This window comes from Chanodichthys erythropterus, chromosome 17 (assembly GCF_024489055.1).
Source record: "Chanodichthys erythropterus isolate Z2021 chromosome 17, ASM2448905v1, whole genome shotgun sequence".
Taxonomy (NCBI): Eukaryota; Metazoa; Chordata; class Actinopteri; order Cypriniformes; family Xenocyprididae; genus Chanodichthys; species Chanodichthys erythropterus.
The window spans coordinates 8197696-8213734 of record NC_090237.1 but is presented as its reverse complement, the minus strand read 5'-3'; the positions used below and the strand labels follow the sequence as shown (position 1 = coordinate 8213734).

Here is a 16039-nt window from a genome sequence, read left to right as displayed (position 1 = left end):
GTTAATCAGGTGGGGAGGGGAAAAAACAGGCATTAGTTGCATTGCAAATTATTACCTCATTATTTACTAAAATGATGAGTAGCCTAAATATAAACACTGACCAGTGTCTAAATAAGCCTGGTTTGGAGCTAATGGTTAAACGACTACTCTGGAAGAGACATGCAAACGCCCCCTTTAGACTACTTGAAAACTGACACCAAATACTACATGCCGTTACCGGGGTGAGTTTTCAGAAGTCTAGTGGTCTTTCCAGAATGGATGTTTTAGCAGTTCCCCAAAAGAGAGAAGATGGCTGGTACTTGTCTCTTATGGCACCAAACACAAAGGGACCAAAGTTTGCATGGCTTGATCCGTCAAGACTCTATTGCAATTCACAGGTAAACAATCACTCTGTTGCATGCAAAACGTATAGTGTGTATAAAGGAACTTTATTGAATAACCTTGCTTTGAAATATGTATCTTGAGGTCTGGAAGGTAAAGTAAGAATTGGTTGACAACCATGGGCTTTAAAGTTTAAAGTCTCTGAACTCTCTTTTCTGTTACTCTTGGCTGATCCAGGCACTGTCAGATTGTGTAAAAGATCTTCTCAAACCATTCCAAAATGAGACCATTGACCTGGTGGCTGGAATAGATGCCATGGGCTTCATCCTCGGTATAAAACTTTCTCTTTTGTAGCTGACAGTCTGAACTCGAGAGACAATATTTTTAGCTCAGTTCACATGTTGCAGGAAAAGTAAATTTAACTCCTGGGCAAGTAGGCTAAATATAGAGTGGGATATACTTTAGGGCCCATCTGTAAAGCCTTTCTTAGTGTAATAGCCTATCTGTTCAGTGGTTTGAGATCAATTAATAAAATATTTTAGTTTCATTTTTACTTTCTCCTCCAATTTCAGGGTCAGCTGTGGCCATGAGTTTAGGAAAAGGCTTTTTGGCCATTCGAAAAGCAGGACACTTGTGTGTTCAAACTCTCACTCAGGACTACAGCGACTACTCTGGACGAGAGAAGCTCATGGAAGTGCGTGTTGATGTGTTAAAGCCAGGTACTGATGTATATAAACTCATATATTGTCACTATAATGCCAGTCTTAAAAATAAAGATTCCAAAGGCAGGTTTTCACAGTGAAGAATTATTTTTAGGTTCCATTTTCTTAGTTTGATGAAACATTTTAAAAATCTAAAGAACCTTTTATGGAATGGAAAGGTTCCATGGATGTTAAAAGTTCTTTGTGGAACCATTGATGCCAATAAAGAACATTTACTTTTAAGAGCGTGGTTGATAATGTTGTTGAAGGCCACATAGAAAAAGCCATCACAATCAAATTAGTCCTCTTTTTTACATATGTTTGCAGTATTTTATATCGATCAGCTCTGCTGTCCTATTTTACACAGCAAAATGGGAACTTCTGAGATATGTTATAATGTACTTCAGGTCTACGGGTTCTTATTGTAGACCAGTGGATTGAGACTGGAGGAACTATGAGAGCAGCTATCAAACTGGTGGAGAATCAAGGAGCTACTGTTGTAGGTAAGCATAAAACACCTAATACAATAAAAGCAAAGGTATGTTTTGAGACATGGTGGACATATTCACTGCCCCTCTCCACCCAAAACCTTTCTATCTTTCTTTGATATTGACTTTTGGGACACTATCAAAATAAATATTGTAACTGAAATACGACTGGTGAGAGCTTATTGACATTCTTGTTCCATTAGTTGCCGCATGCAAGATACAACACAAAGGATTTGGACAGCTGCTTTCTGGGAGAGGGTGTAATGGCTCCCGCTGTCGAATGAATAGCTATTAGGATCACTTTTCAGTAGTCTCGATTAACTAGCTAAAATGAGTGCTATTATTTCTCTATTCTTTGTAGGCATTGCTGCTGTGGCCATTGAAAACAGTGAGGGAGGAAAGTGGATAAAGGAAAACTATAAATATTCCCACTGCATTCCAAAAGAGCTGCAATCTCAGATAGACAGTCAATACCTGGAATTTTTTAACAACTTCAGTGGTTAGAAATAAGGATATTCACATAAAAATGTGAGATTCCAAGGGGAATCAGCAGTTGAGTAACATAATAGGTAAGAAATGATCAGAGCTTATGACATGTATTTTTATATGTGGAGATGAATGGATCGTGTGAGGACTGATCCTTCTAAGCTGAAATGGATTTGATCCATTACACTCTTCCTGTTTTAAGCATTCAATCAAATTGGTCAGAAATAGTCTGTAGTTGTTTCACGAAATTACCAGTAGAGGTCACTATCAGATTGTAACTCTGAACTTGATGAATTATGATGAATAATGATAAATTTAATTTAAATTAAATGTTTATTCGAACAGTATAAACACAGGATTTCTGCAGGTTTTATGAAGATAAATTCAAGACATTTTTAAGACTGTGTAAAAGACCAATTAAAGAAAATGTAAGGAATTAATTGAAGGGAAATCAATGTCAATAAGTTCTCTAAATGTAAATGTTCAAAGGAGAAACACAGGAGTTGTATTAGCAAAACGCTGATGTTTTTTCCAGTGAAAATGTTTTAAATTCTCAAATCAAGACGCATTTACTGGAGATACAAAATTATATAAAATATGAAGTCTTTCTTTCTGTGATATTGATCAAAATGAAATGAGTTTATGATCAAATATATATATATAAAAAATTTTTTTTTTGCCATGCATGTAACATTTAATGAAATTACTTTATAAATGTAAGACTTTATGCTCTGATTTAAGACCTTAATTTCTATAGGGGTGAATTAAGACTTTTTAAGTCTGGCAAAAACCCTGTAATATGATAATGCTGTTAATATTAGGACTTTTGAGGGGGGGGGGGATTTATTTTTTAATAAATCAATAAACAGCTCATTAAGAAAAAGGAAAATCATTTTATTTATAATAAAAATGTCAGTCACAAAAAAACTATGAATACAAGTCCTAATACTTATAATTTTTTAACAGCAAAATTCAATTGAAGCTATATGAAGGAATTCCTGTATAACTTCAAGATAAATGACAGCTATGATAAAATACAGTTATCACTGTTTATTGCTTTTTGTGCAACTCATGCATGATCCTCGTGTACCTTTTAAAATCACTGCTTACTATAAACTAAGTAAAACTGTGAAATAAAAATGTATTTGTAATTAACACAATATAATAATCACTGATAACTATTATGCATAAATTGTGCATAGAACTCCTGGGAAAACAGAACACAGCAATGGACAAGTTGTCCAACAAAAGAATGTTTTCTTTTATCCAGCGGATATTCAGTTACACCCTCTGAATAACAAACCACACGGTTCTCTGGACAAACCTTTGGTTGAAATATTGTCCATCCCACTTTTTATATTCTCCCTATGTACGTTCATGTACGCTTGTGTGCATGTTTTGCTTTGGTACCATTATATGTTGGTGCAAATGTTTGCATTTTCACAATGTCAGTCTTTACTGACAACAGTTAGACTGTTTCTTCTTGGAAGTTGCATACAGGTTATTTGAGTTGCTGTTGATTTCTGTGTGAATAAAAGAAAGTTTACACGTTTAATTTAAATGCAATACAGTATTGATTATATGTAATATTCATCAGTCTGAATTGTATTGTTTCACAACCTTTTATAAAATGTAATAACTTTTTTTTTCTTCTGAAATGATGCCGTTTAATGAATTCAGGCCACCCAGGCAAGGAACCAATACTGTCACTGCCAGCTTTTCATGATGCAATCAAATTCCGTGGATATAATAATGTCCTTATTGTACTTACGAACAACTTCACCAATCCGTCTGGATCCACTTTTCTCCAGTTCTGCCAGGACATTGGCCTCAAATGTTAAAGATGCAACTCTGAAGAAAAACTCTCTCACATTCTCCCCTACAGTCACAAAAATAAATAAATAATTAAGCAACATAAACAGTAGCAATGTTTATCTAAGGTTTCCCAAATACTTTTTAATACATAAAATCTGCAAAATTGAAACCGCAAATCCCATTAAAATATATTACACTGTAGTAATGTCTCTAGTTAAAAGGATAGTTCATCCAAAATTAAAATTCTGTCATCCTTTGCTCACCCTCAAGTTGTTCCAAACCTGTATGAGTTTCTTAAGAAGATATTATAAAGAATGTTAGTTACCAAACACTTGATGGGCCCCACTGACTTCCATTGTATGAGGAAAAAACTTTGGTTTGGAAACCAACATTCTTCAAATTTCTCTTTTGTGTTCAGCAGAAGAAATAAATTCATACAGGTTGACGGTGAGTAAATGATGACAGAGTTTTCATTTTGAATAATCCCTTTAAGAACTCACCAGTCAAAGCGGACACAGCCCAGTACTCTGCCTTCATCTGATCTGCCAGTTTAATGGCATCCTGCTCTATTAGTGTGTACTGTGCAGGAGACTGCAAGAGAGACACATTGGTTTGACATAAATATAGACATTTTTTATTATGCATGGCCTTAAACTTTAATATAAAAAAAAAACATTTATGGAGCCAAAAAGTAACTTTTTTTTGTAATTATGAATTATAAAATAATATAATGTTGATATACAATAAAAATGGTCACTCACACTCAGATCTTTCTTTGTGCCAACCAAGAATAGTAATACACTTGTAGGATCATTCTCTTTCATTGCGTCCTCCAGCCATTGCCTTGAGAAGAGAATGACACATTTCAGTGTATGAAGCACACAGTGTATTTGTTAAAGTCTTTATGAAATTGTGATCGTCTTTTCTTCATATTGTGATGTATATATAAGTGATATGGCATCTTGAACTAGTAAAAAAGTAGGGCGGGAATTGATTTTGTCCTTTGGGCAGTGATTGGATGGTTGTCGTTTGCTAATTGCTGTGATCACATGTGAGTGACAGATTGCTGGAGGTGAGGGATTATTGGCCAGCCCTCGAGCCAGTGCATTCGTCTTCAGTTAAGAAATATTGTTGTGAGGGGGAGGAGATGTTAAAAAATAAATAAAATTTAAAAAAATTATAAAAATAAATAAATAAAATAAAATAAAGATTACCTTGTATGTTCCAGTGAAGCCACATCAGTCAAATCAAACACAATGATTACAGCTGGAAACAGGAAATTAAAAAGAATAAGAATTGTTATATCTCAAAATTAGGGTTGTTGATTTAACATGTTAACTTGATTCGAATCAATTAGCGAATCGATCGGGTGAACCAATGATTCAATGGCCCATTCATAAAGAGAGCCATTTACTTCATTCCTGAATGAATCAGCCATTTGAATGAATCAAATGAATGAATGATTCAATGTCTGCATCTGAAATCGCATACTTCCCTACTTTATAGTAGGTGAAAAACAGTATGTGACAAAAGTAGTATGTCTGAATTCACAGTATTTTTTTTTTTTGTGAGATTCTGAAGTTTGCATACAATTGACACTTTCCCATGAGGCCACGGGAGAAGGTTTGTGAAAGGCAGTGACTCAATTTAACTGACATTGGTAGGTCACATGATAATGACAGGATGGTGAATGTGCTACGCCTGGATTACATGCATACTACACACATTCATTCTATATCGAACATACTTTTTAGTAGTAATTACTTATTCGAAATTAGTACCTACTCAAGAGAGTATGCAATTTCAGATGCAGCCAATAACTTACTTATTTAGACATTTGCTGCCACCTACTGGCAGTTTTAGTTTCTTTTTTAGAGTATCATTTCATTGAAAAATGATCACATATTTCTATATTAATAAAAAAAAACATTAAAGGTATAGTTCGCCCAAAAATTAAAAAATACCGTCATCATTTACTCAATATCATGGCCACTGAAGCCTAAAAGTTTATGAGTTATAAATTCTCTGTTGAATCAAATAAAACATGTAGCCTATATATATATATATATATATTTATTTTATTTTTTTTGGACTACAACTAATCCAACGTCTACGGAAGAGGATTAGGGCCAAGCAATAATAAAAAAATAAAACCATCTCGAGATTAAAGTTGTTAAATTTTGAGAAAAAACTTGTTAAATTTCAAGAAAAAAATCTAAATAAAATGTTGAGAATAAACTCGTTAAATTACGAGAAAAAAGTCATTAAATTATGAGAACAAATACGTAATTTAATGACTTTTTTCTCATAATTTAATGTTTAATCTCAACATTTTATCACGACTTTTTTCTCGAAATTTAACGAAATTGTTTTCATAATTTAACACATTTATTCTCATAATTTAACGAGTTTATTCTCAACATTTTATCTTGACTTTTTTCTTGAAATTGAATGATTTTTTTCTCGAAATTTAACAACTTTAATCTCGAAGTGGTTTTATTTTTTTATTATTGCTTGGCCCTATTCCTCTTCCATATACCTCAGCCAAACGTTACATTTTGGTTGAAAATGATAATCAGGTTGACGTCTAAAACCAACATTTGTTTGACGTCAAACTCCAACATCGGACAGACGATGAATTTTAGTTAGAATAAAGCACCACACTGTAAAAAAAAAAAAAAAACTAAAAAGGAGTGAAATGCATGGCAGCACATTAAATCTCTGGAGATCTCAGCAGAGGAGGATTAAACAACTCCACAAACAGCATTACTTATTACTAACCAGACTGACTTTATTTCTGTCACACATCTACAGGCTCTTGACCCTTGATTATTTAACATTAGTTTTTTTTTTTTCTTTGGCTGCTGTAACTGTTTGTTATGGCAAGGAAAGCAAGTGAAAATGCCATCAGATGATGTTGTGTACTTGATGATGAAGACATAATCATCATTTAGTGGTCAAATTCACTGATGTCATCCAGAGTCTAATCATTTTATATAATTGATTATAGCAAGCCTATAATTCTACATTGTCCATTAGATTCATATGCTGATTCTTTAGTGCCTGCCTGCGTGTATCTTTAAACTTTTTGTGGCACAATCCCTCAGATTAAAAAACTGCTGGACAATCATGGGATTATTGCAAATCAATAATATGAAATTAACAGCGTGATATCTATATAATCAAATAATACACTCTGAATATGATCAGTAAATTAAACACTACATGATGATTATGCCTTTATCTTCATCAAGCAGACAAAATCATCTGAACACAATTTCTCTTGCTGTTCTTACTATGATAAACACAGTTACAGCAGCCAGACAAAAGCTAATGTTAAAAAGTCAAGTCAAACTGCCGAACTAAAGCAAACACTGATCACAATGACAAATGAAACTTTTTCAACCAAACGTTAACATCAAAACCTCTGTTAATTTTAAATATGAACTTCTGTAGACATGTGACAGTAAGAGAGTCAAAATGGTGAGTAATAAGTGAAGCTAATCCAGCAAATTATTCTTCACTCTTATTAAAGGTGCCCTAGAATTAAAAATTGAATTTACCTCGGCATAGTTGAATAACAAGAGTTCAGTACATGGAAATGACATACAGTGAGTCTCAAACTCCATTGTTTCCTCCTTCTAATATAAATCTCATTTGTTTAAAAGACCTCCGAAGAACAGGCAAATCTCAACATAACACCGACTGTTACGTAACAGTCAGGATGATTAATATGCACGCCCCCAATATTTGCATATATGCCAGCTCATGTTCAAGGCATTAGACAAGGGCAGGACTGTAAAATTCATAAACACAACTTCATTCTTTATAATTCTCTCCAACAGTGTGTAATGTTAGCTTTAGCCACAGAGCACAGGCTCAAACTCATTCAGAATCAAATGTAAACATCCAAATAAATACTATACTCACATGATCCGAAGCATGCATTCAGCATGCATGACAAACATTTTGTAAAGATCCATTTTGAGGGTTATATTAGCTGTGTGAACTTTGTTTATGCAATGTATTAGAGTCGCGAGCTCGGGGGCAGGGAGCGCGAGGATTTAAAGGGGCCGCAGCCTGAATCGGCGCATAGTTAATGATACCCCAAAATAGGCAGATAAAAAAATTTATAAAAAAAAATCTATGGGGTATTTTGAGCTGAAACTTCACAGACACATTCAGGGGACACCTTAGACTTATATTACATCTTGTGAAAAAACGTTCTAGGGCACATTTAAACAGCTTATAAATCTACTAAAACTGTAGTTAAGAATGAAGTATTACATTTCTGCAAAGTTGACTCCCATCTTTAATTTATTTTCTCCATTTGAAAAAATTAGACATTCATTTTGCATACATTTATTTTGCTCATTATCAACATTAGTGTTGCTGCTGATACTTTTTATAAATAAAATTATTTTTTTTTGTAATATGAAGATTAAAATTAACATGAAAGACTACTAATTTTCAACAAAAACAGTTTAGTAACAGCGCACTTTATTTTGTACACTTTAAGACCCCTCTATTTATTGGTGTATAAATAAGATTTGTTTTGTTTTCTATGCAAGGAGGGAGTGATTGTTATAAATAAAACAGTTTGTTCAGTTCAGTGGTGTTGTAATCGGGTCAAAAACAGAAGTATAACAGTAAATAAATATTAGTTCTGCATATCAGTTATCGGGCACATAAACACACAAATTGTTGGTTCTAAAAACCAATATTGGTTGATCACGAATGTTTTTGGTGTTTATTCCAACCAAAATTCAACATCAGCCCAATGTTGGATTTAGACGTCAACCCGATTTTCATTTTCAACCAAAATACAATGTCTGACTGTAAAATATTTGTATAGTTTTATGTAAATGAATTACATTCAAATTTTCCATCCATTTGGATTACATAGTTTTTACATAAACAAACCAATAAACTTAATGTTATCCATATTTGTAAGTCATATGTAAATGAAATAGGTAAGATTTATGTAATAGTATGCAGAAAAATACCTGGGTTATATAACACTGCTTAGTGTTCATGTGTGTGCACACAACTGAGTTAAAGTACCATTGAAGCAGTGTCAGAGTTAATGAGATAATTAAGTGATGATTGAACATTAATGATAAACACCTGCTGTTAACAAGCATAATCGCTGAAGGAAAGAGAAACAGCTGACTTCAGTCACAGCCTTTGATAAAAACGAAGATTGAAGATAAAAGACATTAAATCTTTCACAATCTGATTAAACAGCTCCACAATCTCTACAAAACATTACCAGCTTCAATCATCACTAAATAGACTGACTTTATTTCTGTCATACGTCTACGTAAGTTCTTATGAGAATTAACAGAGGTTTAGATGTTGATGATTCATTGAGATATATCCCATAATCCTACCATAATTATCCCATAATCCTACCAAAACTTAACAACTGCCTTACTGCCTATTAATAAGCAGTAATTAGGAGTTTATTGAGGCAAAAGTCATAGTTAATAGTTAGTTAATGAGAAATGGACTCTAATCTAATTGGACCCACACTAATAAAGTGTGACCAAAACTTATTCATTATTATTACTAACATTAATTTTATGTTAAATTAAGTTAGAATATAAATATTAGTTTAAACATTACATTATTTGTATGTTATTTAATATTATTTTAACCATTCGTTACCCTGAGCTCCTCTGTAGTATGTAGAGGCAATGCATTTAAATCTCTCCTGTCCTGCAGTGTCCCACCTGAAAAATGAACACAAAAATGTCTTTAAAATAGCTGTCAAAATAACTTCAGTCACAAAATGTGGTTCAAACTCACAGTTGTAGACTGAAGGGGACTCCAAGAACTTCAAACCTCTCCATCTCAAAGTCCACACCAATGGTGGCCTTGTAATTCTTGTCAAAGACATCTTTACAAAATCTAAAAAAGTAGTTTAAAAAACGTTAAATTATTATATTCATCCAAACAATAACTAAAAGCAATACATAATCAGTTAATTCTGCAACTTTGCTCACCTATTAATCAAACAGGTTTTCCCCACTGCAAGATCACCCACTACAATGACCTTGGAGATTTTAAACCTACTAAACAAAAAGCACAAGATAAAACAATGCTGCATAAACCACTGATTCAACAAAACAAAAGATAACATCTTCTCACCCCACGGTTCCTGTCCTCTGCTGCTGACAGGCTGTCTTCACCTTGCTGTGGAATTCATTGTCTGTGTTCAAAGCAGCACCTTTGTTGAAGCACTACAACAGGAGTGAATATTAACACTCGGGAAGCACTTGAGGAAATGGGCCAATGGATGAATTTCAGAACAAGCACTACTACGATCATCATTGCATTGTGTGTAAAGCATGTACCTTAGGCAGCTGTCCGATTATGCGGTCTTTTCGTACAGGGGGCAGCACACTCATGGTGATGTTCCTGTAGGAGAACTACAGTTATGAATCACAGCTTGGCTTTTTAAAATATGGCACACACCATTAAGGAAGGAATGAGTAATGGCTGCTCAGAATGAGGCTCTAGAGAGGGAGACTTGCATGAATAAAACAAGGCCATATATTTTAGTTTAGCATGTGTAAATGTGACGGTCATCGAATATGGTTAGTTTTAAATAGTTGGTCACTATATAGCAGCATGGGTGATGACTCACTAAGCCGCATTTCGTTAATCCCAAAAGTAAATCTGAGAACAAAGAAAAACACCTAATTTGTGTCAAAAACGTGTTTGACCTTATTTGTGATGCCATCTACTTTTGGTGCAATGTGTGCAACTTGAGCTTACACACGTATTTAAGAACATATGTGAGACTTATTAAACACAGTAATAGCTACTTAATTACGATTTTTATTGCTCGTCTGATGTAAACAAACATTTCAAAAGTCACATTTTAAGTACAAACTATACAATTTTCGTTCCATTCTTCCAAAGTCAATCCGTGCTCCGCAACACTGTTGCTACAAACAAACGTGTGCTTCTTACCTCAGGACGTTGTTTCTGTGAGTGAGTGTAATAAAGCGCTCGCTTCCTGAGACAATGGCGTTTGAAACGCTGTTATAAGTTCAGGGGAAGAAAAAGAAAAGGGAAAGAGAGAAACGTGAGGTGGGTTTAGCATTCATCTATCGCGTACAGTTTCCAAGTTTCTAAAGAAAACTGCAGGATACTCCGTCTCCCACCGACGGAAGCGCTAACTGCATACAGATGGATTCGTCTCCTCCAATCCCCCGGTCTCTCCTCACCAAAACCAGGAAAGAGGGATAGCAAACGCCCCCTTCAGTCCTCAGTTTGGGTTATGTCCGTATACAGCAGATTTTTACCGTGCATCTTTATTAATCAGGTTTGGGAAGGTTACATTTAAAATGCATTTCACTACAGATTACAAAATACATGCTTAACGTATTTTGTTAGATTACACAAGTTTTGTAACTTAATCTAAGTACTTTACAATACTTTGGAATACTAATAAGGTACGCAAAAAAACTCTAGTGTTAAATTAACTCTTCTGGGAGTGTATGTGAGACCACACACAAGTGTTAAAGTGTTAAAATAAGAGTTAAATGAACACTGAAAATTGCAAAATGAACACTGAAGCAGTGTTAAGGTTAATGAGATAATTAAGTGATTAACTGAGTAATGATTGACCATTTTTGAAGATACCCAGGCTTGGGAGGGTTACTTTAAAAATGTATTCCGTTAAAGTTACAAATTACTACATCAAAAAAAGTATTCAGTAATCCAAGTACCACTATATAAAAGTAATGTAATCTGATTACTTTTGGATTACTTAAAGGTCATATATATAAGTTGAAAGAAATAAAGAGAGAGATTATATATATATATATATATATATATATATATATATATATATATATATAATCTCTCTCTCTCTCTCTTTCTTTCAACTTTACTATAAATAAATTGCATTTTAATTTTTTTTCTCAATTTCTGCAAGTTTTTAAATGTTACACGTTCCATACTTTTGAATGGGTCTCAACAAAAACATTTTTTTTTTACAAATCTGATAAATTATCTATTGCAATATTATTATCGTTGGTGTTGTTTAGAGCTTAAAAATATAAAAGTCACATCAGATCATAAACAAACTGAACAAGCTCGTATTAAACATTTCTGTTTATGTTTGTTCTGCTTTCATTTTAATGTTTAGCATTTTGGTTACCATTAAAACTAAGCAATCATGTCTCATTTCCACAATTTGGGAATACACAGCCCTGAATATATGTAGGGCTATTCAGACATCTAGTGGCTACAGTATGGTATTACAGATTATTTTTTAGTCCTTTTATAAAGAAAGTGTTTTTGTAGCTGGAAGGCAGAGTTTGCACTGTACAACCATGTTGTTTGCATTTTCTTCTTTGAAAACAAAAAAATAGCAGCAATATCCATGAATTGAAAGTGTTTTTCCTGCAGGCAATGTCGTTTCAATTAGCAGCAGTGATTCAATCTGCGTCTGAGGAGATTGTAGACGGGTGTTATTTGCGCATGCACCAGCGGGTGGCTCACGTGAGTCTTCACTGGCAACAGAACCAGGAATAACCGGGTGTGTCTCATACGTCCTGAAAAGTGAAGCCGCGGGCTCTTTGATCGCCCCCTGGTGGCTGGATGCAGTACAAGTCATAAACCCGCCCTCTCAATGCAAACTAATGGCACTTGTCAAAATAACAAAAAATTAATTACACATACAATAAAATTTTGCGAAAGATGGTTTTGGTCATTTAAGGTAGTTGTTATCATGCTGATATATTTTCAATAGTTCATTTTTGTGATTAGTTTGATTTTTGCAAGCAATTTGGTGCTATAGAAACGGGGCGTGTCCTCACGATTTACAGTTGATTGACAGCTTCTCTGAGGACTGTCGGAGCTTTGAGGGGAGATTGAAGATGAATAAATAACTATTATTTTTCGATTTCTGTGTTATTTCTCACTAACAAAAGTTGTTTTTCAGCAGTAAACTGTACTAACCGACCTACAGATCTGACGGATCACTGAGTTTTCTTCGGTCACGTTAAATGTGGGCTTTATAAGCTAAATGTTATTAGCCAAGTTAACACGGCTAATGTTAGCCATGACGGAAAAAGAAGGTGATCATAATCTGGCAGTTACTAATTATCTTTATGGGTATAAAATAATAATTATCAGGACAAAACTAATCCTACTCTAGTTAATTAAAGAGCACTGTCTAACGTTACAGCAATCGATCTGCTGTAGAGTTAGTTCAACTTTACCGAGGTTTCAAAAATATTATTGCTTTAGAAACAGAATATTTTTTTACAAGTATAATTTTAATTTTTGTATAATTTATTTATTTAAAATACATCAATTACGATATGTTGTTTTGACCTAGTTATGAGTAATTTAGTTTAAAACTGAACAATGTGCATTAATAAACATTCAAATAAATGTAAATTCCTTATTGCCAGATGTAATTAGCATCGTTTAAGCCAGATGAAAAAGGGAGGAGGAAAAGAAAAATATAATAAACAATAGATAATAAAACAAATAGGTGATCTGATCTTGGTGACGCAGACGTCTGGGCGGAAGTTTGATACCGCGACTCCGCCTCCGCCTCCTGGTTTCACTGACGAGTCTTTCTGCGCATGCCCAGGTTCCAACATGTCAACGCCCATCATCGTCCGTTTTACCTTCAGTTCATTACAATATTAGGGACTTTAAGCAGCAGCTGCTGATACAACGGCAACGGTATTCTGGCGTTCCATTGCGCATGCGCAAATTTAACTGCTACTTCTTGACGTTCTACTGTAACCGTCTACTACGGCAGGGTAGCCGATTTGCCGTAGTCGATAATACGTGACAGACTATATAAGTAAATGTTATGTTCTATGGTTATGTGGTATTTTAGTTGTATCTGTATGTCATTTAATGCCAACAGCAACCATTCTCTTGATTTTATTTACATGTAATGTATTGTTTACTATGTCAAATGATTAAATGATCCACGCCATCCTCTTTGTTGTTGCTTAGTGATTTTTGCGTTCTTTAGCTACGGCAGTTGACAGTTTACTTCCGGTCGTCGTTGCCGTTCCATCAACAGCTGTTGCTTAAAGTCCCTAATGGAAGGAAACGGCGTCGCGTCGTCCATCTTTTTTTACAGTCTATGGGAATAACTATAATCAAGCAGCGCTTAATATGGTGTTTACGGAAGAGGATTAGGGCCAAGCAATTCTCTCTCTCTCTCTCTCTCTCTCTCTCTCTCTCTCTCTCTCTCTCTCTCTCTCTCTCTCTCTCTCTATATCTCTCTCTCTATATATATATCTCTATATATATATATATTTATTTAACATACTCTTGCATCTTAACTGTATATATATATATATATATATATATATATATATATATATATATATATATATACAGTTAAGATGCAAGAGTATGTTAAATATATATATATTAATTCAGTTATTTTGTCTTTTAGAGTATGTAAACATCTGTTATGTAAAAGCTACTTTACATAAAAGTATAAAAAAAATAACATGCAAAATTGAAGTAATTTTAACAAAATAAGAGGAGTCATAAAAACTGCATGTTCTGAAAGGGGTATAAATATGAGCAGAACTGTATGATGTTTTTGCAGTGTCAATCACCAATTGCTGTTTACAATAATTGCCCTTTAGCTGTTTAGCAAAGTGTGTTGTTTCTGCTCAGCCACCAGAGGGCGCTATATTGAAACGCCATTCTGCTCTACTGTTCTCAGCGTCAAGTATGAACATCAGTCCTAAAGGAAATAAGAAAACTTTGACAGGGGTTTTCCTCGATGCAAGAACAAGGCTGTAACAAATCAAAATATTAATAACAAAAGGTCAAACACACTTCAGGGCTTGGTGGAGTCTGTCTGTGCTCCATTCTGCTTTAGACTGGTCTCACGGCGTGGGAAGAAGTATGACCACAGCAGTCTAAGTAATTAAAAAAAAAAAAAAGGATTTTTCCATTGACTTTTGTATTGTGGCAGAAAATAAGCTCTGTGGCCACAAAAGTGCTGCTGCTTGGTGTTGTTGCAAGGCTCTGTAAATCTTTTGTTGTCTTTTTGCGAGTCTCTTATCTTCACCTCCAAACAAGTTAAAGGCAGGGTAGGTAATTTTCGGAGAGGCTAGCAATAGCGAGTTTCGGCCGTTTCACACCGCAAGCCGCATATTTTTTTCGGCGTGCATGTTAAAGTGAGTGCATTCACACCGGAGGAGGAGCGAGCGACGCGTGAGCGTCAAGCAGGAGTGGTAAAATCGTAGGAAGATGCAGTCGACATTGTGTCCACAAGGTTGCGCCAAAAGACAACAAACCTTGTGCTGGTCTTCTTTTCCCCAAAACTGTTGACATAAAGTCACTATGACTTGATATGTCGATTTCTTAATGTCATAATTATGACTTTTTGTCATAATTTAGCCTTTTTATCTCACAATCATGATTTTCTTATGTGGTATAAATGGGCTTCTGTAGTATTTGGACCAGCATCAAAGTCTAGTAAGTTGTTGTCCAAAATGCCAAAGTAACTTTGATCTATATATATAGAACTGGAAGACTTTCTGAACATATAGCAATAGGCTGTATTAGAAAGACAATTTAAAGGATAAAAAGAAGAATTACGTAGAATTAATAAATTCTGAATAATTTACTGTCACATTGTGAATATTGAGTAATCATGTAATCAGTAAAAATGTAAGTCTGATTATGTATTATAATCTAATTACAAATTTTTGGAATCAGATTACATATAATCAGTTTTTTTGTTTTGGTGAAAACTACATGTTAAATTTTTGTATGGGAATTTTGCAAACAAAGTCTTGCAAAATGTTTTGTTTATTTAACAATTTCTGTTAATATAATGCACATTTGGTTGCTTACGCGGTCACACTTAAAATGTGTTAAAGATAACACAAGCACTCTTTTAAAGCAAGACATTTCACAACAATTTAAGTTTATTTGTTTTCATATTAGTCATTGGAAAATCCCAAAACCCTGTTGGAGAATCTAGGTCATGTATTTTGCAACTTGGTGGTTTCCCGCTGGTCTTTTGGTAGTTATTAGATTAACCACTCACCATGTTCCTACCTGTTTGACCATAGCAGGTTTAGTGGAAAAACACTTTTTTTAAAATTCAAAATACTTTCTAAGGCCACTGTATTGTACTACAATGAAAGTAAGTGTAACATAAGGAAGGTCATTTAAAGTATGTGCTGGTGTTGTTTATAGCATATGTAC

At 34.2% G+C, this 16039-nt stretch overlaps 2 protein-coding genes across 3 annotated transcripts; one reads left to right on the top strand and one right to left on the bottom strand.

The window, feature by feature from the left end:
- The first annotated feature begins 254 nt into the window (after nt 1–254).
- Nucleotides 255–2014, top strand: zgc:174895. Its single transcript, XM_067366054.1, has 5 exons — nt 255–377; nt 559–652; nt 894–1040; nt 1430–1525; nt 1872–2014. The coding sequence occupies exons 1-5, from the start codon at nt 255–257 to the stop codon at nt 2012–2014; spliced, it is 603 nt and encodes a 200-aa protein (XP_067222155.1).
- An 899-nt stretch (nt 2015–2913) lies between these two features.
- On the bottom strand, nt 2914–11021 carry rab34a (RAB34, member RAS oncogene family a). Of its 2 annotated transcripts, none has more exons than XM_067365531.1 (11): nt 10793–11021; nt 10171–10234; nt 9965–10056; nt 9820–9888; nt 9623–9724; nt 9482–9546; nt 5026–5077; nt 4573–4654; nt 4312–4402; nt 3768–3875; nt 2914–3519 (listed from the first exon to the last, which is right to left on the bottom strand). In XM_067365531.1, the coding sequence occupies exons 2-11, from the start codon at nt 10222–10224 to the stop codon at nt 3452–3454; spliced, it is 783 nt and encodes a 260-aa protein (XP_067221632.1). In that variant the 5' UTR covers nt 10225–10234; nt 10793–11021; the 3' UTR covers nt 2914–3451. The 2 variants fall into 2 exon arrangements, with proteins under 2 accessions (XP_067221632.1, XP_067221633.1); XM_067365532.1 differs by having other exon boundaries at nt 9820–9885.
- Between the last annotated feature and the right edge of the window lie 5018 nt (nt 11022–16039).

Coding starts and splice junctions, on each gene's coding strand:
- zgc:174895 (XM_067366054.1), top strand. CDS start 255: ATGGATGTTTTAGCAGTTCCCCAAAAGAGAGAAGATGGCTGGTACTTG. Junction 378..558: donor GACTCTATTGCAATTCACAG/GTAAACAATCAC, acceptor TGGCTGATCCAG/GCACTGTCAGATTGTGTAAA. Junction 653..893: donor TGCCATGGGCTTCATCCTCG/GTATAAAACTTT, acceptor CTCCAATTTCAG/GGTCAGCTGTGGCCATGAGT.
- rab34a (XM_067365531.1), bottom strand. CDS start 10,224: ATGAGTGTGCTGCCCCCTGTACGAAAAGACCGCATAATCGGACAGCTG. Junction 9,547..9,622: donor GTCCCCTTCAGTCTACAACT/GTGAGTTTGAAC, acceptor TTCATTTTTCAG/GTGGGACACTGCAGGACAGG. Junction 5,078..9,481: donor ATACTACAGAGGAGCTCAGG/GTAACGAATGGT, acceptor TCCTGTTTCCAG/CTGTAATCATTGTGTTTGAT.